Source organism: Musca autumnalis, unplaced genomic scaffold (genome assembly GCF_047663935.1).
Source record: "Musca autumnalis isolate F117 unplaced genomic scaffold, ASM4766393v1 scaffold_3, whole genome shotgun sequence".
Classification (NCBI taxonomy): Eukaryota; Metazoa; Arthropoda; class Insecta; order Diptera; family Muscidae; genus Musca; species Musca autumnalis.
Window position 1 is genome coordinate 101162190 of NW_027411866.1, and position 26366 is coordinate 101188555.

At 37.4% G+C, this 26366-nt stretch overlaps 1 protein-coding gene across 1 annotated transcript in view; it reads right to left on the minus strand.

The window, feature by feature from the left end:
* The window catches only part of LOC141397192 (thioester-containing protein 1 allele S1-like), a 29497-nt gene extending 6335 nt beyond the window's left edge, over window positions 1-23162 (minus strand). The window contains exons 1-7 of the mRNA XM_073973215.1: window positions 23036-23162; window positions 22130-22538; window positions 20900-21723; window positions 20574-20838; window positions 2928-3195; window positions 2106-2193; window positions 951-2037 (exon numbers count right to left, since the gene is read on the minus strand). Of these exons, the coding sequence (XP_073829316.1) occupies window positions 951-2037; window positions 2106-2193; window positions 2928-3195; window positions 20574-20838; window positions 20900-21723; window positions 22130-22538; window positions 23036-23160 (3066 nt within the window). The 5' untranslated portion in view covers window positions 23161-23162. The remainder of the gene's footprint in view (window positions 1-950; window positions 2038-2105; window positions 2194-2927; window positions 3196-20573; window positions 20839-20899; window positions 21724-22129; window positions 22539-23035) is intronic.
* Between the last annotated feature and the right edge of the window lie 3204 nt (window positions 23163-26366).

Genomic DNA, 26366 nt, shown 5'->3' on the forward strand with positions numbered 1-26366 from the left:
CTGTTTATACCGCGCTTTTTGTGCTAGGCTAAGAAGTTTCCGAACTGCCCTCGTATATCTGATGAGTGTGCTGCGTAAAGGCCTGCGTACATAAGCTACTTTGCCTGGTTGCCTTGCTTTCCTACTTCATTTCTGACGTAATAAAAATAATAGAATAAAGACGAAATTTCGAACTGGGTTGCCATCAGTTGGAAATTGGGTCGGCCTTCTTTGTTCTTTTATTTTTTTATTGAAGCAGCAAAGCAAGGCAATCAGGCAAAGCAGCTTATGTACGCAGGCCTTTAAGGCCTGCGTACATAAGCTGCTCTGCCTGATTGCCTTGCTTACCTGCTTCATTTCTGACGTAATAAAAATAATAGAATAAAGACGAAATTTCGAACTGGGTTGCCATCAGTTGGAAATTGGGTTGGCCTTCTTTGTTCTTTTATTTTTTTATTGAAGCAGCAAAGCAAGGCAATCAGGCAAAGCAGCTTATGTACGCAGGCCTTTAGGCACCCAAGTAATTGGAGTCTATAGGCCAAAATTTGATGCATGAATTTTCTTAAAAAAAAACTATTTTTTGCGTGTAAAATTAACAAGTGTCATTCAATTTCCTTTGAACCCCGTGTTTTTTACGCGACAGATCTAATGAGCCTTCCTTCCGCGTTCGAATCTATCCACTGAAACGGTGGATATAGATACCTTAAAAATAGGAAATTCGGCAAAAATATATTTTGATAAATCCTCGTACTTAGCCGCGATATTTTTTAATACTTAGCCGCGATTTTTGCATTGTGTAATGCAACTGCACACTTTGGCCGCTGAGTGAAACATCGAAATATGCATAAGTACTGAAAGAGATTGATTCGGTGTATACAATAGCGGATGCGCATCAAGTTATTTTAAATAATTCGCGAATAACTCCTCTACAAAGACGTCTTTCAAATTGCCCTTTCAGTTTGTATACATACCTGATCCTCCATGAATGTCATCAATACAAATGCCGTAAATCCAAATCGATTTTGTTGAGCTGGATAAATCAAATAGCCCGTATAGGGAAAACTTCCATCACTACGTTGGGCCGATGCCAAATAGTCGAGACCACTTTCAATGATGTGCGATTCCACGGACCCGGTGTATTTTAAAGATTTTATAAAAAATCTTATGGTATAAGCTGTTAGCCAGGTACTGGGTTCAGCATCTTTACGCTGACCAAAAACGCTGTAACCACCATTCTTGTGGCGATATGTCAATTGTTGCTGATAACCAATTTCAATATAACGCTTAGCTTTGGACACCAGATCTTTATCTTTGCGATATTGACCCATTGATTTCAGATATTGTAGGACCAAAATATTCGGAGCAAAATTGGCCATATTTTGTTCACCACACCCCGTCGGTAGGGCTAATAAATCATTTAAATTGAGGAAAATGGGTGCCATACTATCACCTACCGCTGTAAGGCTTATAAATTCCGATTGGGGTATAATATTTGGTGGAATGTTTAGTGGAATTTTATGGCCTGATGAATTATTGGATACTATTCTGTTGAATATGGCAATGGTGTCTTCGATTTTAATACCCTCTGGCTCCACACGAAGTTTTTCAAAGATGGCATCGTAAGAGAGCGGATTTGTAGCGGTGACTTGGAGGCTTATCTCGCCCACTTCTCGGGGATTTATAAAAAACACAACTTGGGCAACACTATTTGCTGAAATTGTAATGTTTATATTCCGACTCTGTTCGCTGGAACCCACTTCCTTGTTGAAAATTGTCGATTCCATAAAATAGAATTCATCCTTTACATTGTAGAGGGTCACTTCAGTATCCACACTTTGTCCATGATAATTGTGTATAAGTATGGGTATGGGAACTATTTCACCACGTTTCACCGAATATGGCAGATTGAGAGTGATAAAGAACGGCTGTATGGTGGTTATATCTGTGGGTCCATCCACTATTCCAAAACCGGTTTTTTCATTAACCGAAAATGCTGTAAGACGCCATGTCGTAATTGTATCGGGTATCCTTAGAGTCATCTGAGTGGTATCATTGGTGCTGAAATACAAGAAGAGATTAATGGAGCTTGAAAATCGGAAAACTGTGTGTGTGTGTTTAGTCCTTACATTTCATAATTATCAAAAATCCAGGTTTCGGGAAAATTTTTACGAAATCTCAGTGTCGAAAAGTGTGTTGGACTGACATCAAATGCACCTAGATGAGTGTGTAAATGAGTGTGTATTTAATTTCAATGAAATATCTGCTGATGTATAAAGGCCTCGACACATAAGAAGCATGGCATTCTTGCTTAAGTCATATCTGGTAAATGACTAAGGACCAAGTTCGGCCTAATTCAAATGTGATTCTGAAATATGTTTATTAGGTCGAACTTGGTCTTTAGTCTTTTATCAGATATGACTTCAGCAAGAATGCCATGCTTCTTATGTACCGAGGCCTGCAGTTCTGGAACAGACCAAATGAGTAATTTCGACTGATAAAAGCTGTGTTCCTGAAACTGCAAAATCGTACTACTTGTGCTATATTTCCCTTTTGTGCTGGAAATGCGTTCCCGTACTTAAAAAATAGTTAAACTTGCGCTTCTCTTTAAACAAAAAAATGGCACTGATTAACGCCCTCTATTTGCTGCTATAGTAATTTGGCAGAGTGGAAACTAGTTTTTCTCAACGATTTTGTTAATATTAACTGGTTAATTTACGATAATTTTTAACATAAAACAATAGTGTTTTACATTTCGTATATTTTAAATGAAAACTTCAATTTACATCAACTTATTTTTTCATTCATGTTCGATCAGCTGAGCATATGCATCTACCTTGGTTATTGAGATATGTTTGAAATCAACAAAAAATAAGTGTAAACAATGGGGTGTATTTCAGGATTTCGTGAAATCCAGTGGATTTCCTGCATTAATTAACCTCTCTACTTACCATATAGCGGAACAAATTCATAATGAGCATTTGTCATTGTAACAACACCGGATAAGAGACCAGGATATACTAAAGCTAAAAAAGGCAGTCCGCTGAGATCATGTCTCAGGGCTTCTAAGATCTCATCTTTTTGTAGATCGTATGAAGGATCTAATAGATATACACCTAAGTCCACAGCTAAAACACCAACTAAAGATTTAGGTTGAGCCTTTAGTTCAAGCGTTACCTCATCACCAGGTTTTACTTGTTTGGGCGCCACAATGGATACCTGTGAAGAATGAAGAATAATAAAGATACGTGGTGGAATCAAATATGTGAAAAGAAGTAGTTGTCGTCAGTTTATTTTACGAAATTTTCACTGAAAAATTCTGGCTATGACCTGGCACTATTGATAATAGTGGGAAAGGGAAAAAGACTAAACCTACTGCCTGAAGCAACGTGATGGAGTCAAATTAAAACTATGTACATATGTAAATGAAATCAAGTGACGAGGAGTCTGCTTCTAAGACCGACTCAAATCCGAAAGGCAAGGGTTTAGCGGAGGGACAATCGGTGCTAGGAACTTCCATAGACCGTAAAGAAGTCAAAGTGGTTGGACGGACTGAGGAACCTTCATCTTCTAAGAAGACTTCGCCGGAAAACACAGAGAAATGAAATCCCGACTCAAATCGGATGGCAAGGGTACTAGGGATAAGTAAGTCGACTTTCGATTAATTGACTTCTTGCATTCAAAATTCTAAAAATCATAGTCGACTTTTGTCTGGGTGGAAAATCGCATAATCGATAATCTTGCGATCGATTTTCGAGTTTGCCCATAGATTGGGTATGTTCGTTTACTTAAAATTTGTACAAATTGTTACTGGATCTTGTTCGTTTACTGTACAGTACAATGCAAAAGGCATTAGTGGTTTACAAGAAATTACTGTACTTGTAAAAATTTTTGAGTAGACGAACACACCTACTGTTGACTTGGGGGTTTTACAGTTTCAAAAGTAAACTCGAAATTCGACGAATAGTCGAATATAATCGATTTTCTGTGGTTATGAGACGGTCTTAGAAGCAGACCCGGGTTTGAGTCGGTCTTAGAAGCAGACCCGTCGTCAATTGATCTCATTTACAGATATACAGTATGCAAAGTTCATACTCGTACACCCCTAAAAATTGAATAAAATCGTTATTAAATCCATATTTTATATTCAAATATAAAACAATTGAAAAGAATTACTATAACGAAGAAAGATTTAAGAATAACAAAACAATTTTTTAATTTATTCCGTCATTTAAGTATGGATGGGTGGCAAAGTTCTTATTCGTACACCTACGAGCACGATATATTTGGGGTTTTTAGACATTTTTAAAGAAAAATAGCGTCAGTTTTTTGTTATTTTCTTCTTTAGGAATGCCTCTGCTATAGAAATATGTAAAAATAACGATAATTTTATTAAACGTTTTGAATGAATAAAAAATCGGACAAACATTTGAAATTCTTAAGAAAAATGTGGTAGATATGTGCTCTGTTCCAGAACCTGCAAGAAGCTACTACTTTTTCCTACGATAACAATTTTCCCTTTATGTTATCGAAAAAAAAAGTAAAAATTTGTAGATTCTTGCAGTACTGGAACATATCAATGATTAACTATGACAATTTATTCCCGAAGTTTGAAAAATTCGAAAGTCGAGTTTTAGGACAACTGAAATTATCGCCAGACCGAAAAATCGCATTTTTAGATTTGGACTAAAATCGAAAAGTCGAAAAATCGAATATTGCTTTCCATTACCTATCGCTAAAGGGTGCAGCTGAGGGACAATCGCTTCTAGGAACTAACACAGGTCGTGAGGAAGTCAAGGTGGTTAGGCCGACTGAGAAACAATCATCTTCTGAGGAGAAGAACAAATCTACGCAGCAATACAGTTGTCGTTGACCAATAAGCCAATAAAGAATAACCCCAGCACTGAGAAGGACAAAAAGAACCTAGCGCCAGACCTGCCCAATGATGTTCGTTGATGATCTTCGAGATCAAACCGAAATACAAAGGTAATACCGAGAGACAATCGGTTCTAGGAACTTTTCAAGGAAAACTATCATCTTCTTAGAAGACGAGCATGGCTCCACAGTAAAAAACTGTGAAATGAGTTCGCTTTTCCGAAGGTCATTTGCCTTCGACCAAGAAGATAATGGTTTCTGTGGCAGTCAACCCATAGACCGCCTTGTCATTGACAAGAAATCCAAGGAAAATAAGAGACCACCGAGGCGCATGAATAAGGACACAAAAAACCTTACGCCAAACCGGTCGCAATGATGCCCGCTGATGAGGATCGAGTGAAATCATCGACGGAGGTTGGGCTCAATTCTGTTTCGATGAAAATGTGAAATGAACACTTTTATAGAGGAAAAAACTGTCAAATGAATAAAATTATAAAGAAAATATTGACAGTTCGTCTTCGGACGGCTCAGAGAAAAGACACATAGACGCAAATTAGTTTCTACGCCCACTTTAGTAACTTTAAAAATAAATTAGAAAGAACAAGGTGTAAATACCTTTTAACAATTTGTTGAGGAAATAGCGCCGCGACCAAGAAGCACAAAAAAAATAATAAAAAAAATATTTTTCTTTTTTGTTTTTTTTTTTTTTTTGTTTTAAAACAACAATGGGATTAATCCAGACAATTTTGAAAAAAAAAAAACAAAATTGCAAACGCTATCCCAATAAAAACGCCACAATGTTTCTAATCAGGGTTTAAAATGCTAACGCCATAGCAAAAGCACCGAATATTTGCAGCTTTGCCATCTAAAATTTCTTCGAAATATGTTTAGCAACAATGAACAACGGCAACATGTAGCAACAAATTTCACAAAAATATTGCTAGCGATGTTGATGCTATTTGATATTGTCGCTTTAATAAAATAACATCGGACACGCATACTCATATTTTGCAGCACACATGATCAACACATATCAGAAAAGAGAATAAGCAACAAAGTTTCAACGGCTTAGCCATGTTTTCAGCAAACAATTGTTTTTGAGATCAGGGTTACCAGTGTAATGCATTAAAAATCACGATATAATTAATTCCACTTTTTCGTTCAAAGGATATGTGAATTTTTGGTGAAGCTGTTCAATATATATTTTTTATTTTTAAACGATAATAATTAGTATTCTTTAGGTTCTACCATATGATGGAGGCATTTTGACATTAAATTACACCTTTTTTATTACTGCGTTGGCAACTCTAATAAAAAACCACCCTCGGATGCTAATTCGTTCTTACGAATGGTCAGCCGACTGCTAAATATGTAGCGTGGTTGTCGATTATGCCTAACGCAAAAAGGATTAGGCGTAAAAAACGAAATAAGCAAAAATGTACAAAAATAAATATGCGTTCGGTTGCTTATTTAGCCGTGTGTGTCAATAGTGTGTAGCAGTTGAAGTGTACAGCTAATGCTAATGTTTTTAGATGCTGGCTTTTAAACCCTGTTTCTAATTGAAGACACTTTCACGACGCACAGTGTTGCCGCTTCCATACAAAAGTGGACAAAAATAGAAGGAGTTGACCTAGGTTGGTGAATTTTTGCACAGGTACTTATAAGGGCATAGGAATAAAAAAATTCAACTTTGGTCGATATCGGTTCAGATTTGGATATATCCCCCATATATATCTTTCCCCGATTTTGCTATAACTCGGTCAATTTTGATCGAATAGCCTTTAAATTTTATATGTGCTATTTTCTTAAGCCCCTGAGTAGTTTCACCGATTTTCATAAATATCGGATCAGTTTTGGATATAGCTCCCATATATATCTATCCCCGAAGATTGCGAATTACCTAAATCAGCGGCGACCATCCGAACGGACCATTGTGGCAGCACTCGATCTGTCCAAAGAATTCAATGCAGTCGATTATTCCATCCTGGTATCCGACATCATCTTCCTAATGATTGGATTGTTAACTACCTAAATGGTAGTCAAGCCATCGTTGAATTCCAAGGCTAACAATTTCGCAAGATTAAAATGGGAGTACCCTAAAGTGGAGTACTGCCCTCTATTTTATTTAACATATACTTTGCTAACATCCCACCTCCACCAGCAGATATTTCGGTGGTATCGAATGTTCGGCAAAAAATTTCAATTATTTAGCCACCATCACAAATTTCTTCCGGGAGCACAATCTGAAGTTATCTCCCAGAAAGTCTTCAGTGTCCTTATTCATTTCGTGGACGATAGGAGTCCACATACAATGCTAGATATTTTCGTCGATGACAGGCGTATCTAAAGATTGTTGGGGTAGTTTTTACAATCTTTTTCACGTCTCTTCGCACGCCACCCGTTTTAACCAGAAGATGAAAGTCTTAAAATCATTAGCTGAAACTCCTATGCTGACCGGTCTGGCCTTCCTTCTTGAGTGACACGCAAAGGAGAATCCTGCAAACGTCACAAACCAATTCTCTCCGCATTGCTACGGGTTGCGACCAGATGACGACAAATGGTTATCATCTTTATGAGGAGACAAGGATGCTGTCAACCAGGTACGTAATGCCACAAAGATAGTCAGTCGCCTGTTCAAAGATCTCAGCATACAGACTTTTTATGATCAGCTTAGAATACACGAAAGTCGTTGTCCAACTTGTGGGAGTGTTCAAGACCTAACATAAAGAAAATAATCCTCTCTTCGTCCGCTCCTCAACGTTCTTCGAAGAAGAGGTGTAGTTGCACTCCATCTAGTACTGGTAGCACAAAATCGTCGAACTTACGCTTTCTAGTGAACAGTATCAGTTCTGTTTTCGCTGAATTACTCCAAGGCCGTTTGCTGCGGCCCCGATTGAGACCTCTATGATAAGACATTTTGCATAAGTTCCGAAAGTGTAGTGAGAAATTAGCCAGTTCTTAGTAGTGTTACATCATCTGCGCAGGCGACATTTGTAGTGTCCTGATTGTCCAATCCCATCAATATGTTTTGATCACAAGCAGCCACAGCAACGGAGTGAGTATCCCACATTGAGGAATACCTCTAGTTACAGCTTTCTTAGACGATGTTTATATTATAGCCTTTTGCAGGGTTAACCTTCTTAATGAAGATTTGGTTGACGTATACATAAAGGAATTGACGTTTGAAACCCAGTGGGTTTGTTAAATCCTCTTATATATAAACGTACTATTAATCATCGTCTCCATGGCCCTCTCAACATAACCAACCATCTCTTGAAGTGCTGTTTCTACTAATTTTCCTTTAATGTAGGCATGTTGCGGGTTGCAACCTCTCAAAGAGGTAGCTACTCTCTCAGCACTGGGCTTATTCTCCTTGGCTTTCTAGTCTAGGACAGCTGCATAGAAGTTCGATGCGTTGGTTGCCTGGGAGAAGGCTTATCGAGGAGCCAACACTTTTCACGGCTTTTTGCTGCGAAGCATTGTTCGTTTTCTCAGAAGATTATGGTTTTTAAGTCGGCCCAACTACCTTGACTTTCTTACAGGCTGTGGAAGTTCCAAAAGCCGATTTTCCGTCAGTTTTTAATCGATCTTAGAAGCAGACGGATGTAGTTTGATCTAAGGGAAGGGTATTAAACTTTCTTCGACTTCGGAACAGAACTTGATTCCACCACGTTGTTTGAGACAGTAGGTTTCGTCTTCTCCACTTATTATGGTTATTGTCGGTCATGGGAGCAGACCACTTCGTCAATAGATCTCGTTTACGGATGTAATTTGGTTTAAAGGTAGGTTCTTAAGCTTTCGTCATTCTTTTCTGGATTGGGTTCGGCTTTGGAATAGAATTTGAATCCGCCACGTTGCTTAAGGCCGTTGGTTTCGCCTTCTTAACTGTTTGTTACAGGTTATGACCTTGACCCCTTTGAAGAAACAGGTGACCGTATGTTTCTGATTTATCATCGCAGAAACAATGACAATCTGAAGACCGATTTCGACTATCATCCAGAATCTGTCGTTGATACTCCTATCGAGATCAGGGGCTGGATTCTTGTTCTACGAAATTTTGAAATGAAAAATATTTTCATTTTTTATTGGGATAGCGTTTGCAATTTTGTTTTTTCAAAATAGTCTGGCTTAATCCCATTGTTGTTGTTTTAATATTTTAAAACAACTAGTTTATAAGTGGAAAAGATTTGGCATTGTTCGCCAAGGGGTAAGGCAGGGAATACTATAGTTTCGATTCTCGCCACAGAATCTCATCAGTTCCCTGTTTTTGTTTGTGGATATTCTCCACCGAAGTTATTTTTCAATAACTTCTTCAACAAAAAACTTGTTATACCCAAACATCAATCGTCAGCTCGAAGTATAAAGGTAAGCAAAGACAAAAGTTCAATGAGAAGTTTTTCCCTGGCAACCTCACACAACTCCGACGAAAGTGTCTGCGAAAACAATTCAAACCTTTTCCACTAGTATGTGTCGTCGAATTTCAACGAATGCACACACCAAAATTTGGTTGGTCTGCTTTACAGCAAAAACAACACACGTCGCACAGTGTTGCCGCTTGGACAAAAATCAAAAAATGTGATGTTAATTTTACAAATCTTTATGCTGTTTTCTTACCGTAAACACATCCGATACAAGGAATCTGAAAGAATTTTGTCGATATGTGCATCCATAATGAAGTTATAGCTCTTTAAATATGAAAAATATTTCCCAGGTAATCTAAGGCGATAATCATATGAAAATTAGACGACATTTAAAATAACATTTTCTGAAAAATTTGTTGATAATACTAAAAGTTTTGGATGGGGATTTGATGTGTGGGCTATAAGAATAAAATTTTAGTACAAAAAGTTGACATCAACTGCACATGGGCAAAGTACCGCTATTCAGAGGCCTAAGAAAATAACACATATTAAATTTGAAGGCTATTCATCAAAAATTGAGCGAATTATGGCAAAATCGGGAGAAGATATATATGGGGGCTATTTCCAAATCTGAACCGATTTTTACGAAAATCGGTGAATCTATTCAGGGGCCTAAGAAAATATCACATATAAAATTTGAAGGCTATTCGATTAAAATTGAACAAGTTGTAGGAAAATGGGGAAAAGATATATATGGGGGCTATTTAAAATCTGAACCGATATATTTCAGAAGGTTGCAGGGATGGGCAGAATGTTTTTACACATTTCGCTTCAGAAGAGATATCCAATTAACGGAAATCAACAGCCATGGTGGCAATAGGTGGCAATCAAAAGATATACTCTACGAAATATTAAGAATTTATATTTTTTATCAAATTTAAATTTTTATTTCTTGATAACGGTACTTTGCCCATGTGCAGTTAATGTCAACTTTTTGTACTAAAATTTTATTCTTATAGCCCACTCATCAAATCCCCATCCAAAACTTTTAGTATTATCAACAAATTTTTCAGAAAATGTTATTTTAAATGTCGTCTAATTTTCATATGATTATCGCCTTAGATTACCTGGGAAATATTTTTCATATTTAAAGAGCTATAACTTCATTATGGATGCACATATCGACAAAATTCTTTCAGATTCCTTGTATCGGATGTGTTTACTGTAAGAAAACAGCATAAAGATTTGTAAAATTAACATCACATTTTTTGATTTTTGTCCAAGCGGCAACACTGTGCGACGTGTGTTGTTTTTGCTGTAAAGCAGACCAACCAAATTTTGGTGTGTGCATTCGTTGAAATTCGACGACACATACTAGTGGAAAAGGTTTGAATTGTTTTCGCAGACACTTTCGTCGGAGTTGTGTGAGGTTGCCAGGGAAAAACTTCTCATTGAACTTTTTTCTTTGCTTACCTTTATACTTCGAGCTGACGATTGATGTTTGGGTATAACAAGTTTTTTGTTGAAGAAGTTATTGAAAAATAACTTCGGTGGAGAATATCCACAAACAAAAACAGGGAACTGATGAGATTCTGTGGCGAGAATCGAAACTATAGTATTCCCTGCCTTACCCCTTGGCGAACAATGCCAAATCTTTTCCACTAATAAACTAGTTGTTTTAAAAAAATAAAATATTAAAACAACAATAATGGGATTAAGCCAGACTATTTTGAAACAAGTGGGAAAAGCGTTAAGTTCGGTCGGGCCGAACTTTTTATACCCTCCACCACAAATTTCAGCCATTTCGGTGGATTAATGTGGCCACAACCTTCACAATACCGAAAATAGGAAGTTACCGTTCTATGGGGGCTATATGATGGCGCGGACCTATACCTACAAATTTCTGGGGGGAAGTTTTATATCCCCAACGAAGACTAAATACCAACTTTCAGCCATCTTGGTGTGATAATGAGGCCAAAACCTTCAAAATACCAAAAATCGGGAGATATCGTCCTATGGGGGCTATATCAAAACATGGACCTATATAAACATTTTATGGTAGAAATGTTTCTTAGCCTCTGGAAACACAAAATACAAAGTTGCAACCGATTCTGTTGTCAAATGGGACTAATATATTCAAAATATATTAAAATGACGCGTACTTTATATGGGGCGTTATATGGGGGCTATACCAAAACATGGACCTATATAAACCAACTTTGGTAGGAATATTTTTTGGCCTCTGGAGACACAAAATACCAAATTACAACCAATTCGGTGGTAAAATGGGACAAATATCTTAAAAATTCCTTAAAACGACGACGCGTCACGCGTCATTTTGTATGGGGGCTATACGAAAGAGTGGACCTACATAGCCCACTTTCAATACCAAAAGTCCTACGTACAAATAATGGATTTTCCCAAAATTTCATCCACCTACGTCAATCCGTTCGGACGCTAGAGTGATTTCCACAGACGGACAGACGGACAGACGGACAGACAGACAGACGGACAGACGGACGGACATGGCTATATCGATGTAGAATTGCACGCTGATCAAGAATATATATAGTTTATGGGGTCTACAATTATTATTTCGAGTAGTTACAAACGTAGTGACAAACTTAATATACCCCCATCCTATGGTGGAGGGTATAAAAACAAAATTGCAAACGCTATCCCAATAAAAACGCCACAATGTTTCTAATTGAAAATATTTTTCATTTCAAAATTTCGTAGAACAAGAATCCAGCCCCTGATCTCTTTGAGAGGTAGCAACCCGCAACATGCCTACATTAAAGGAAAATTAGTAGAAACAGCACTTCAAGAGATGGTTGGTTATGTTGAGAGGGCCATGGAGACGATGATTAATAGTACGTTTATATATAAGAGGATTTAACAAACCCACTGGGTTTCAAACGTCAATTCCTTTATGTATACGTCAAACAAATCTTCATTAAGAAGGTTAACCCTGCAAAAGGCTATAATGTAAACATCGTCTAAGAAAGCTGTAACTAGAGGTATTCCTCAATGTGGGATACTCACTCCGTTGCTGTGGCTGCTTGTGATCAAAACATATTGATGGGATTGGACAATCAGGACACTACAGATGTCGCCTTCGCCGATGATGTAACACTACTAAGAACTGGCTAATTTCTCACTACACTTTCGGAACTTATGCAAAATGTCTTATCATAGAGGTCTCAATCGGGGCCGCAGCAAACGGCCTTGGGGTAATTCAGCGATAACAGAACTGATACTGTTCACTAGAAAGCGTAAGTTCGACGATTTTGTGCTACCAGTACTAGATGGAGTGCAACTACATCCCTTCTTCGAAGAACGTTGGGGAGCGGACGAAGAGAGGATTATTTTCTCTATGTTAGGTCTTGAACACTCCCACAAGTTGGACAACGACTTTCGTGTATTCTAAGCTGATCATAAAAAGTCTGTATGCTGAGATCTTTGAACAGGCGACTGACTATCTTTGTGGCATTACGTACCTGGTTGACAGCATCCTTGTCTCCTCATAAAGATGATCACCATTTGTCGTCATCTGGTCGCAACCCGTAGCAATGCGGAGAGAATTGGTTTGTGACGTTTGCAGGATTCTCTTTTGCGTGTCACTCAAGAAGGAAGGCCAGACCGGTCAGCATAGGAGTTTCAGCTAATGATTTTAAGACTTTCATCTTCTGGTTAAAACGGGTGGCGTGCGAAGAGACGTGAAAAAGATTGTAAAAACTAACCCAACAATCTTTAGATACGCCTGTCATCGACGAAAATATCTAGCATTGTGTGTGGACTCCTATCGTCCACGAAATGAATAAGGACACTGTAGACTTTCTGGGAGATAACTTCAGATTGTGCTCCCGGAAGAAATTTGTGATGGTGGCTAAATAGTTGAATTTTTTTGCACTTACTTTGTCGAACATTCGATACCACCGAAATATCTGCTGGTGGAGGTGGGATGTTAGCAAAGTATATGTTAAATAAAATAGAGGGCAGTACTCCACCTTAGGGTACTCCCATTTTAATCTTGCGGAATTGTTAGCCTTGGAATTCAACGATGGCTTGACTACCATTTAGGTAGTTAGCAATCCAATCATTAGGAAGATGATGTCGGATACCAGAATGGAATAATCGACTGCATTGAACTCTTTGGACAGATCGAGTGCTGCCACAATGGTCCGTTCGGATGGTCGCCACTGATTTAGGTAATTCGCAATCTTTGTGGATATCTCTCGCACAGCCGTGGTTGTGGTATTAGCTTCACTGAAACCATATTGAAATGGAGCTAGATACCAATGCTGTTTCTGGAATGAAAGCAGAAGGTATTCTAAAACATTTGCTACAGGTTAAAGAAGGAAGATTTGTGTGGCTATTGAATGGAAATTATGCGATCCACAGCCAAATGTTCGGAATTACCAATTGGGAAATTGAGTTTCGAGACCTTTGTCAAGAAGGTGGACTGAAAATCAAGCTGAAGTCACTTACATCCCCAAAATACAGTTCGCCTAGACCCGTTCTTCAAGTATGGATGCCCAATAAATTGGCGGCAGAAGAGGCCCATGAATATGGAATATGAGATGAATATTCTTACCAGACAAATTTTTAATTGTGGCCCAAAGTTGCTTAGAATTAATCGTGCAGTGGTCGACATGTTGTAGCCACTTGGAACGCCTATGTTCGAAAACAAGATTCTCTATTGAACTAGGCTTTCATTCGCTGATCATTGACACGTATTTGTTGTGCCAAACGTGATGCCCTGATTAGATAAATTGGTCTCATTAGAGGCATTTTGCCCATTTTGGCGCCTTTAGCTTATTTCTTGGAATATCTTATCACCCTTTTGACAAATAAGGGCTGCAGCAAGTAACGTTAAAGGCCAGGGTACATAAGCTGCTTCGCCTGGTTGCCTTGCTTTACCGCTTCATTTCTGACATAATAAAAATAAAAGAATAAAGCAGGCCGAGCAAATTTCGAACTGGGTTGCCCTTTTCTTTTTTATTCTTTTATCAGAAGCAAGCAAGGTAAGCAGGCGAGGTAACTTATGTACTCAGGGCTAAAGGCCTGCGTACATAAGCTGCTTTGCCTGATTGCCTTGCTTTGCTGCTTCAATAAAAAAATAAAAGAACAAAGAAGGCCGACCCAATTTCCAACTGATGGCAACCCAGTTCGAAATTTCGTCTTTATTCTATTATTTTTATTACGTCAAAAATGAAGCAGGTAAGCAAGGCAATCAGGCAAAGCAGCTTATGTACGCAGGCCTTTAAGGCCTGGGTACATAAGCAGCTTCGCCTGATTGCCTTGCTTTCCTTCTTCATTTCTGACATAATAAAAATAAAAGAATAAAGAAGGCCGAGCAAATTTCGAACTGGGTTGCCCTTTTCTTTTTATTCTTTTATCAGAAGTAAGCAATGTAAACAGGCAAGGCAGCTTATATACTCAGCCCTTTAGAAGTCATGATAGAACAACATAAGGTAACAGCCAAGGCAAATTTAATAAAGTAATCCAAAAGTCGGAATTCAGGCCTACGGCCTGTCAAAATTTTTTGAGCGAAATATCCCGAAAAGGTGGAAGAAAACGGTAAAATATTCTTCGCGAAGATTAAATAAAGATGTTGTACACAGATATTCTTTACAAAAGCGAAATATTTCTTGTTTATTTTTTATTAAAAATATGTTTTAAAAGCAAATGAAGACATCAGTTGGTATTATTGTATCACCTTCTTCCTTGCACCATGGCAGCAGCAATACCCAGCTGACTGAACTGGGCTGGAATGTTAATGTCAAATTCCATACGACATTTTATATTTTTATTTCTATTTTTGATGTGTATTAGAGATATATATTTTTTGAGGACAAAATATATTATTCAGAAAAAAATATTTCCCGTAAAGACTTCTTCATATCTTCCATGTCCGAACAACGTGCCGCATACTATAACACCGCTCATAGAAGCGGTACAATATTTGTTACTATGGGCCATTATTACATGTGTTCTTTTACTATCTGATGGATTTGAAGACGCAAAATAAACCATTTTGGAGGCATTAAAAATATAATTTTTACATAGAAAGTTAATTTCAAGAAGCTCCTCCTTGAAATTCAATCATCACTTTTAACTTTAAGTTAACCGAGTAAATCCGAACTATAACAAAAGAATACTTATAATAATGGGGGTAGGAGTGGTATTTTGTTAAGTTTGAAAAAAATAAAGCACTAATAAACATGTCGTCTGCTCCGTCGGAAAAGGTCGTAAGTCCCTCTCAATAAATTTTTCCAACATTCCAGCGCTTTCTGTATTAAAGATTTTATTATGGTGGTAAAGGCAGTATTCTACGTTTATTTATTCAACTTCAATGCCTGCACTTTCTTTGATAAAGTTCCGTCGCGTTTGGGAGATAATTGGATATCTTTGGACTTACGACCTTTTCCTTGTACAGTTTTGTATTTTTGTAGGGACTTACGACAATTTCCTACAATTTACGGACGTTTTTAAAATAAAATATTTATTCTTTACAAAACAAGGTGGAAAGGGTATTATAAGTTTGTTTTGTCCAATATTCGTGTAACATCGCGAAGTATTCGTCGTAGACAAAATTCGGACGATACGTCCGATATCTGATCCGAAATCGTAACGATATCTTAACGAAAGTTGTATGAAGTGGTTGACAAAATTTCGGAACGAAATGTCGGAGCGACATCGGATCGATTTCGGTCCGATTTCGTAACGAAATCTGAAGAAAATCCTTGGGAAATTCGGAAAGGAAATTTCTTTCCGACATTCGTTCCGAAATCGTAACGAAATCGGTACAAAATCTGAACTATTTCCTCTCCGAAAAATCGTTTAGAAATCGGAACGAAATCTGAACGACTTTGCTTCCGAAATTGTTTAGACGTGTCGGACATCAGACATTTGGTTTGCTGGGTCAAAAACGGCTGAACCGATTTTTTTGAAAATTTCAGAGAATATACAAGGAACAACCGGAGTGAAAATAGGCTCTATAATTTTTTGAATTTGGAAGGGGGGTGGGCAGGCCCTATTTTTTAAAAAACGCTTTTTTGCTAAAGTTATGAAAATATCGGTCAGAAAATTATTTTTCGAGGCAACGGTTGCTGAATCTCCGACTCTAAGTACTTGTTCCATGTAATTTTCAGACTATGCACAGGGATGTCATTTGGTGGAAGTAGGCTATGTATTTTGTTGAATTTCGGAGGAGCAGGTTACACATGTGCCCTATTAAATGCGCCTTTATATAAAACTTACGAACGATTCCATTTCCCCAATCCAGATGTTATGCATAACGAAGCTTTGGTCTTATTGGAAAGCAAGTGTTTAGATTAGAAGGCAACATATCGATAGCTATAGTTTCATCAGGTCGGTATGCCTCAAGTCATCAGTTATTTGGCGGTACGTTAAAATTGCATATCGTATAATTAAATTTGTCGTTCAGTTTGTAACGTATCGATATATTCAGTGGAGACAATATAAATTATATATATTCTTGATCAGAGTAAAATTCTAAGTCGGTATAAACATGACCGTCTGTCCGTCTTTTGAAATTAAAATACATAGATCATCGTGATTTGGTATAGAAGTTTCAATTACTTCTAGGATGTTTGGTATTGACGCCTTCATATAGCCCCCATAGAACAGTACCTCCCGAATTCCGGTATTTTGAAGGTGTGGCCTCAATATTCCTCCGAAATGGCTGAAATTTGGTATTTATTCTTCGTTTGGGGTATACAACTTTCTCCCAAAAATTTTTCTATATAGGTCCACGCCTTCATATAGCCCCATATAACGGTGCCTCCCGAATTTCGGTATTTTGAAGGTTAGCCACATTGTTTTACCGAAATTGCTGAAATTTGGTATTTAGTCTACTTCATAAACGAAAGGAAACTAATTGAAGTAAAATTCAATACAACTCATGGTGGAGGGTATAACAAGTTCGGCCTGGCCGAATTTAACGACGTTCTTACTTGTTATTGTTAGTCACTTGCATATCCCAACTAATTTGCGAAGCAAAAAAATATAATTGACATAAGAAAACGTAACATAAACTATTTCAAGGGCCAGCAAGGTGGACCGGTTCGTCTAATATTTAATATAAAACATGACACATTGTACTTACGACCTTTTCCTTTTATTAAATTTCATGATTAATTCTGTTAATATACGTGGTTTCTTGTAATTTTAATCCCGAAAAAAACTCCCAGCATCTTTTGTTTTTGTCTGCAAACCATGTAGAATCTTCAGCATGTAATGTCTTCCTGCGTTTAGGAAGTTTATCATCAGAGCTTTCAGAATCACCGTGAAAACCATAGGGAACTAGACCCATGACACCATCGTCTAATTCCATTCCAAATTCATACTGCTCTTTGTTAGCAAAAACCATGATGTCTTCTTAGTTTAATAACATTTCAATCAATTAATATTTTAGAATCATTCAATTAGATAAACATTGCACTCACCCGTCTGTTAGAAGGAATTGCTTTATTGAATTCAGAATACAAACTAATCTCGTTATGTGAATAAATGTCCCTAGAGAAACCACAAATCAACAGTTGATAAAGTTAAGTAAGATATACGACAGTAAAAACAGTAAAAATGCTGTTTTTTACACATTTATTCAATATATGAGGCATTTGAACACATACAGCATCCCAATTTGTATCAATGAAAAGGCCAGAAGTCCATCTTTCATAATCAGTGCGCTTATAGGGGAAAATAGATTTCAAATGTTAATTTTCGTTGCAATATTGAAATTATCAAATTTTTGTTCAAAAGTTTGGTCCACAGGCTCCGCCAAATATCATCCGATTATCATCCAAAGGTGTAGGCTAGTTCGTTACATTGTACCCCAACCATGGATGACGTTAAACATTATATCTGAACTGCATTAGGTGTAGTATTCTTTTAAAGTATACATTTTGCTGGGGACTTACGACCTTTTCGTACTCAAATTTGTGCGTTCTGTGGACTTACGACCTTTTCCGACAAGGGCAAAACATATAGAAAAACCCGACATACTACCATTTTCTTTGTATCATACGACGTGTTTTTACTTGTACTATCATCCTGTAACAAAAACGCGATTTCCAAAAAAAAGTGGACTTACGACCTTTTCCGACGTAGTAGACGATGTGCTTCTTTGATTTCAAAACAAGTAAAAAAGTATCAGACGGCTTTGCCGACAGAGATATACCCTGTGTATATTGAAACAATTTTTTTCCAAAACACGTATGTATTTAGTGGGTTTTAAAAATTTTGGGCGTTTGAACCGACAAAAAAGTTGATTAGGATTAAAGATCAAAAGTTATGCGGAGGAGATACTAAAAGGAATGGATCGACATTGACCGTTATGGAAGTGGATCTCCAGCCACTACATATGGTGCCGTAGGGGGGTTTTTACACTCTTCGGGCTGTTTGTTCAAGAAGTATGGACTTGCCCCTAAAAAAACTCTTCCCTTCGTAATTGAGGGAGCGAATGCAAGTTGCTTCAACAAAAATCAAAGTGATTCGATTTGAGGTCTTAAAGTGAACTTATCCGAAATTTTGTGTGGGAGGTACCGGATGGAGTGGACAAATATAGTCCATATTTGAACCTGATCCATATCTGGTAGATATATTAGGATGTGTAAAGTATAGACCAATTCGGCCACTCCCTTCAATAGTTACCGTATGAACAATTTTTCCGAACATTTTTGAACTTTTGTGGGGGAGGTACCTGAAGGAGTGGACCGATATGGCTTATCTTCAAACTTAAACTATGTTTGGACAAAATATTACTAAGGCCATATTTTGGACCGAATCGACAGATCCATTCGAGAGTTATCTTGAGCTCCAACCCCTCACACGGTGTCATAGGGGTTTTTTGCAACTTTCATGCTATTTTCTCAGGAAGTATGGACTTGCCCCTGATGGTACTTGTACCGTCGTATGGAGGGCAGTGAATACAAGTTTCTAAAACAAAAATCAAAGTGATTCGAGAGATGGCCCTAAACTGAACTTTTCCGAAATTTTGTGTGGGAGGTACCCGAAGGAGTGGACCTATTGAGACCATATTGGAACCTCAAATTACCCTGGTAGAAAGTTTACGCTATACAAAGTATGGACCAAATCGGTCACTCCCTTCAAGAGTTATCGTGCGCACAAACTTTCCGAACATTTTCGAACTTTTGTGGGGGAGGTACCGGAAGGAGTGGACCGATATAGCCCATCTTCGAACTTAAACTAAGTTTGGGCAAAATATTACGAAAGCCAAAATTTGAACCGAATCGGTTCATCCGTTCGAGAGTTATCCTGCGCTCCAGCCAGCAGGACAGACAGACAGACAGACGGACGGACATGGCTAGATCGACTCCAAATTGTCTGAAACACATTTCGTCCAAACATACTTGGGGTCTAAAACCATTATTTCGACCTAGCCTAAAGGCTGAGGGTATAAACAAACGTTTGAAACAGCTTCTCCTTTTTCAATGAATTTTTAGCAACCCCAAACATTTTTGCAAGAATTCTACTTTCTGTGAGAAATTTTCCATTTAGTGGAATGATATGGAAACATTCAAATTGAATATCTAACGAGGTTTCATTCATGTTTTTCAAAATATTCAATCAAATTTAAAAAAAAAATAGATTTATAAATTCCAATAATTTATAGACATTTCCTTGTTTTGTTTACATGTACCGGTGGCACTAAAATTACAATCAAAAACAAATTTCTATGTGGTTGTTGTTCTACCATGGTTAGAAGTCATCAATAAAATTGCTCTGTTCCAGAACCTGCAAGAAGCTACTACTTTTTACTACGATAACATTTTTTCCTTTATGTTATCGAAAAAAATAGTAAAAATTAGTAGATTCTTGCAGTACTGGAACAGACCAAATGTTTGAAGCCACGCCAGTTGCCTCCAATTTAGTACACAAATGTGTGTTGGACGAGCTCGACAAAAACGGATCCGTGATCAGGATACGAATGTGGTTAGAATTTAGTGCGACCTGTGTTTGCCCTATGGAAATGTCCGGAGAGCTCGAACATTTGGCTGTGACTCTAGTGAAGGATTCTTTATTGAGGAAAGCGTAGAGTATCTCGTTAGCAGTTAATGCCTGGGTACATAAGCTGCCTCGCCTGTACAAATTTGTACAAACTTTTACAAAATGCTGTTTGATAACAAACATGTTCGGTAAAAGAGAAATGATAAGTACTTGCAAGTAGTTGCAAGAACTTGCAAGTACTTTTTACTTGCAAAGTTATCGAACAGACATATTGACTTGAAAAATTGACTTTTTGCCTCATAAACGCGTAATTGGCCCCTTAGTGCACTGGATGGAATTGTGAAGCCTGATCGAAATGCTTACCTTGTTTTCAAATTCCAATGGAAATGTTAATTTCATTTCCCTGTAACGATAATTCCCCTCGTCATCAATGTAATAGACGTAGACAAAAGCGTATGGTATCATATCTATGGATGGGGTTATCTCCAGAATATGACTCTTGGGTTTTAATGTAAAGTTAATGTGTTCGCTGTAAATAATCGTGGAATGGGCCACAATGATGTACACCAAGTATGGTAGTCCCTTCGAAGAGGATACTTTAATTCTTACAAGATTACCGAAACTAAGCCTTCGGAAGAAATAAAGGGGTTGATTAGATACATTTCATTTCAAAAATTCTTCTTACTTACCCTTTATTCAATAATTCCAATTCCAAATGTGATTCCGTTGAATTTCCGCTATACGGCTGATACGACAAAATGTTAGGCATTTTGTAAGTGGTCGTGCCATATTGAAAAATATGATTTGCATTTGGATCATGTTCAAATTGAAATGTTGCCTTGCCATCAGCATTTAAATACGCACTATAATTTCGTTTACCATGTTGCATAGTTACCGGCGTTTGGCTATCTGTTACTGCCGAACCATTCCAGTGTTTGACTGTGGCAATTAGCTCATATGGTTTACCCTTTGCAAAAGCAATGCTATCCGAAAGAACATATAAATTGTGTGGATCATCCCGAATACTTATAAATGCGGAATCATTTCTAATTTGTCCAGTAAATTTTTCCATTAGCTCCACTCGCAAACGTATACCCCATGCATCTCCCACAAATTGTGTATTGTTCAGTTTAAATTCAATATGAAGTAAATCTTTTATCTGAAATATCTTTTCGTCGAGTACTATATCTTTGGGGACTTGTACCAATTGGGCCCTCACTTGGCCTTCAACGTATTTATCAAAGGTATACTGACCATATACCAATGCCCGTATGGGCATTTCATCTGCCAATAAAATATTTCCTTCGGTTTCAATGTAAACGCTAAATTTGGGTAAAAGATATTTTTGAACTTTTATCTCTTTTGAGGTTAGAAAATCAAAACGGCCACTTATATAGACTCGTATATGCCACGAGCCCATTACCGGATATTTGGATAGTTGAAATTTGTTCTTATAGACACCTTTTACCAGCGTGATGTCTTTGTATTGTTTGACACGATTGCCGTTGTCATCCTGTCAAAGGGAAAGAGAGAGCGTGAGAGTGCTGAGACATTAAAGTATAACCAAGGCGAATTAGGCCTTCTAGTAGTCCCTAAAGGCCTGATGCTTCTGATACAAGAATAATAATGACCGAGCCAATTTCCGAACTAGGTTACCCTTTTCTTTTTTATTCTTTTATCAGAAGTAAGCAAGGCAAGCAGGCGAGGTAGCGTATGCACTCAGGCATTGAAGGTTTAGCAGCCTCGCTGTATGTCATTGGTTGGCGTATTCATACATGAATAAAATTAAATGGATAACATCCGAAAATTTCAAACTATGTTACACTTTTCTTTTATTCATGTACCTACGAATACGCCAGTCACTGATTTAAGCCAGGCGGCGAGGTTGCTTATGTACCCAGGCCTTAAGACTTTCTTACCATAATTTCAACACGAATTGGTTCCTCCACCTGCATGGGCCTAGTATGTTCATCCAATAATACTGCACGAAATTGTACCACATCTCCTGGTTTATATACAGCCTTATCTGTTTGTATATAAATTTTAGGTCCAGCACCAGTCACAGCTATCAGTCCACTTTCATTATAAAACCGTAAACCGCTGACACCCTCAATGATAAGTTTATGATCGCCTGATTCTAATTTTTGAGGGAAAAAAGTTATGATCTGACTTTCAAATGGCTTTAAAAAGACTTCTGTTGCCATTTCATACGTTGGTCCATCGATGAGGATATTTATTTTTACCGGTTCGGGGGATTGATGAAGTGTCAAATAAATTGTATAGTTGCGATTTGATTTAATAACTCCCGGTGCAAGTAGAGAATAGTAGCTGGTAGAGGGGGAGAGAGAGAGAGAAAATAGCACAAAAACTTTGTTATATTATAAACAAGGGAGATTATAGTAAGGCGTCGGTACAAAAGAAGCATGGCATTCTTGTTTAAGTCATTTCTGGAAATGAATAAACAATGGCCGAGCCAAATTCGAACAAGGCTGCCTTTTTCCTTATAGTCTTTTATCATGGAAGACATACCCCCATTATTATAAGTCTTCTTTTGTTATAGTTTGGATTTACCGAACAGATTTATAGCGTTCCGGTTAACTTAAAGTTAAAAGTGATGATTGAATTTCAAGGAGGAGCTTCAAGTCATTAACTTTCAATGTGAAAATTATATTTTTAATGCCTCCAGATTAGTTTATTTTGCATTTTCAAATCCACCAGATAGTAAAAGAACACATATAATAATGGCCCTTAAACAATAAAGTCAGCCGCTTATGTAGCGAGGCCTTTATTCTAAAGTTGTTTTTTATTTAAATTATGAACCCTACCTTTGACTTGCCACAAATACAGCAAAACCGAGTGAAAATGCGATACGAAGTAGTGAATACCACGACATTTTGATGCAAAATGCTTTTATTTTCTGAATCTTGGTCCACCAATGCTGGTTGTCCATGAACAACTGATAGCTAATCTAAACAAAGGTCCATTTCATAGATGATCTGTTTACATTAGGTGTGTACGATAACTTTTCCAGCAAGTTCCAGCAAAATCTCTCAATCAAGAAAAATTACGGAAAGTTATCGAACAACATTTTGTAAGAACTTGCAAAAAAGTCAGGTGTTTCCGAAAATGTATGAAAATTGTTTTGTTTCTTTTAATATTTTAAACCAAATGTAACAGAAACACACATTTTTAAATTACATTTAACTTATTTAAAAAATGTGCAATTGTGAAATTTTCTTGGTCAAAATATTGACATTTCAAGTTGTTTACATTGAACAACTGATTAAAAGTCAGCTGATCAGACTTGCAAATTTTTGCGGGACAATTTTTTCTAGCAAACAATTGTAAGTTTTCAGTCACAGAACTGTCAAAAAATCTCTCTCAATAATTTTGTTATCGAACAGCATTCAGTAAAAATTTGTACGAATTTGTACAAATTTTTGGGTTATCGTACAGACCTATTTTCATCACAGAAAGCTATTCAATAAAAATATGTATAGCAATCAAAATATGAAAATATGCCTTTACATTGCGATGCTTGTGCATTGACGTAGCTAAGATAATTCTAAGGAGGTGAACATCTTTATTTTTGTTCTTTGCAAACTTTTGTTCTTTCAGGATTTGATACACAAATAAAATATGTATTAAATATATTTTATGATAGAATGAAATGTTTTCATAAGAGGGAGGTGATCGTATCTACGCCAATCCCATGGAAACGGGTTCTTTCGTAGCGGATTGACCTGAAACCTTAGTGTTTCGGCCAGCGGCTACCATACCAGCAACAAACCTATGCTCGCTTCTACGTAGGTTTATACGCTGCTACACAACAACAACAACGCCACTGGTGATTTTTACAAATCTACGTTATCAATATGGGAATTCTATTTATTAATCTATCAATTGCAATTATTTTTTTTTTAATAAACCAATTAATAATTGGTCTGTTCCAGTACTGCAAGAATCTACTAATTTCTACTATTTTTTTCGATAACATAAAGGAAAAAAATTTATCGTAGTAAAAAATAGTAGCATTTGGCAGGTTCCGGGACAGAGCAAATATGTGCTCTGTTCCAGAACCTGCAAGAAGTTACTATTTTTTACTACGATAACATTTTTTCCTTTATGTTATCGGACAAAATAGTAAAAATTAGTAGATTCTTGCAGTACTGGAACAGACCAATGTATATAAGTTTTTTTTTTTTTTATGAAAAAGTAGCATAAGTCAATGTTCACGTAGAGAATAGGGTATTGTAGTAATAAATATATTGAATGCCATGATGAAGATTGTAGAGGAGATGTATTTTAGTTATACGGGGATATATTTTTAATATACAACCCACTTAAAGAGATAAAAATGTCACGAGCAGATCGCCTTAAGCAGAAAGCACATCTAATGTTTAGAATAAAAATGAGATACGAGTTTTCCTTGTCTCTGTGCCGAAAGAATCGGGAAAACAAGTAAGAAAAGCGTTAAGTTCGGTCGAGTCGAACTTTTTATACCCTCCACCACAAATTTCAGCCATTTCGGTGGATTAATGTGACCACAACCTTCAAAAAACCGAAATCCGGAAGGTACCGTTCTATGGGGGCTATATGATGGCGTGGACCTATACCTAAAAAATTCTGGGGGAAAGTTGTATAAGCCTAAAGAAGACTAAATACCAAATTTCAGCCATCTCGGTGTGACAATGAGGCTAAAACCTTCAAAATATCGAAAATCGGGAGATATCGTATTATGGGGGCTATATCAACACGTGGACCTATATAAAATTTTTATGGAAGAAATGTTTCTTAGCCTCTGGAAACACAAATACAAAGTTACAAGCGATTCTTTGGTCAAATGGGTCGGATACATTCAAAATATATTAAAATGACGCGTACTTTATAAAGGGCCTTATGTGGGGGCTATACCAAAACGTGGACCTATATAACCCAACTTTGGTAGGAATGTTTTCTGGCCTCTGAAGACACAAAGTACCAAATTACAACCAATTCCGCGGTCAAATGGGTCTAATACGTTCAAAATATATTAAAATGATGCGTACTTTATTTGGTGCCTTATATGAGGGTTATACCAAAACGTGGACCTATATAACCTAACTTTGGTAGGAATGTTTTTTGGCCTCTGGAGACACAAAATACCAAATTACAACCAATTCTGTGGTCAAATGGGTCTAATACATTCAAAATATACTAAAATGACGCGTACTTTATATGGGGCCTTATGGGACAAATATCTTAAAAATTCCTTAAAACGACGACACGTCACCCGTCATTTTGTATGGGGGCTATACGAAAGCGTGGACCTACATAGCCCGCTTTCAATACCAAAAGTCCTACGTACATATAATATATTTTCCCAAAGTTTCATCAACCTACGTCAATCCGTTCGGACGCTAGAGTGATTTCCACAGACGGACAGACGGACGGACATGGTTATATTGACGTAGAATTGCACGCTGATCAAGAATATATATACTTTGTGGGGTCTACAATGATTATTTCGAGTAGTTACAAACGTAGTGACAAACTTAATATACCCCCATCCTATGGTGGAGGGTATAAAAATAAATTGGACAAAAGGCAGATGGACTTGTCACTGCGATTCCGAGGGGGATGAAGACTTCAGTATGGGTCTCTCCTCCTTATTGGAGTTGGAATGAATAATGGAGTTAGTCGAAAAACAGAACCTCGGTCTTCAGATGAGAAAGTGGAGAGTGCTTAACACCTTTCAGAAAAACGACGAACTTGTCATTAAGTTTACCACCGACAGGTGTAGAGAGGACTACTAGGGGAGTGCTAAACTACCAATAGGAAGGAAACAGCAAAAGCTAAGGTAAATCACCATCAGGGAAAAGCACGCCCTCAATACTGTCCTCGATCCGTATGCCCTACGAAGACCCCAACCCAGCAGGCAAGGTCACGCATGAGCTGCTGAACGAGCTCGGGAGCATAGGCAAGGTAATCTTTGAATGTAAATGCTCAGTGACACCAATGTTCGAGGTGAGTGTATACCAAATTCTTCTTGATATATACGGAACCTAGTCCAAACGGAACCTAGTCCAAAATTGGCTAGGCCTTTTTATTCTTTTATTTTTATTATGTCCGAAATGAAGCGGACCAAGAAATCTAGCCAGCGAGGCTTCTCATGTA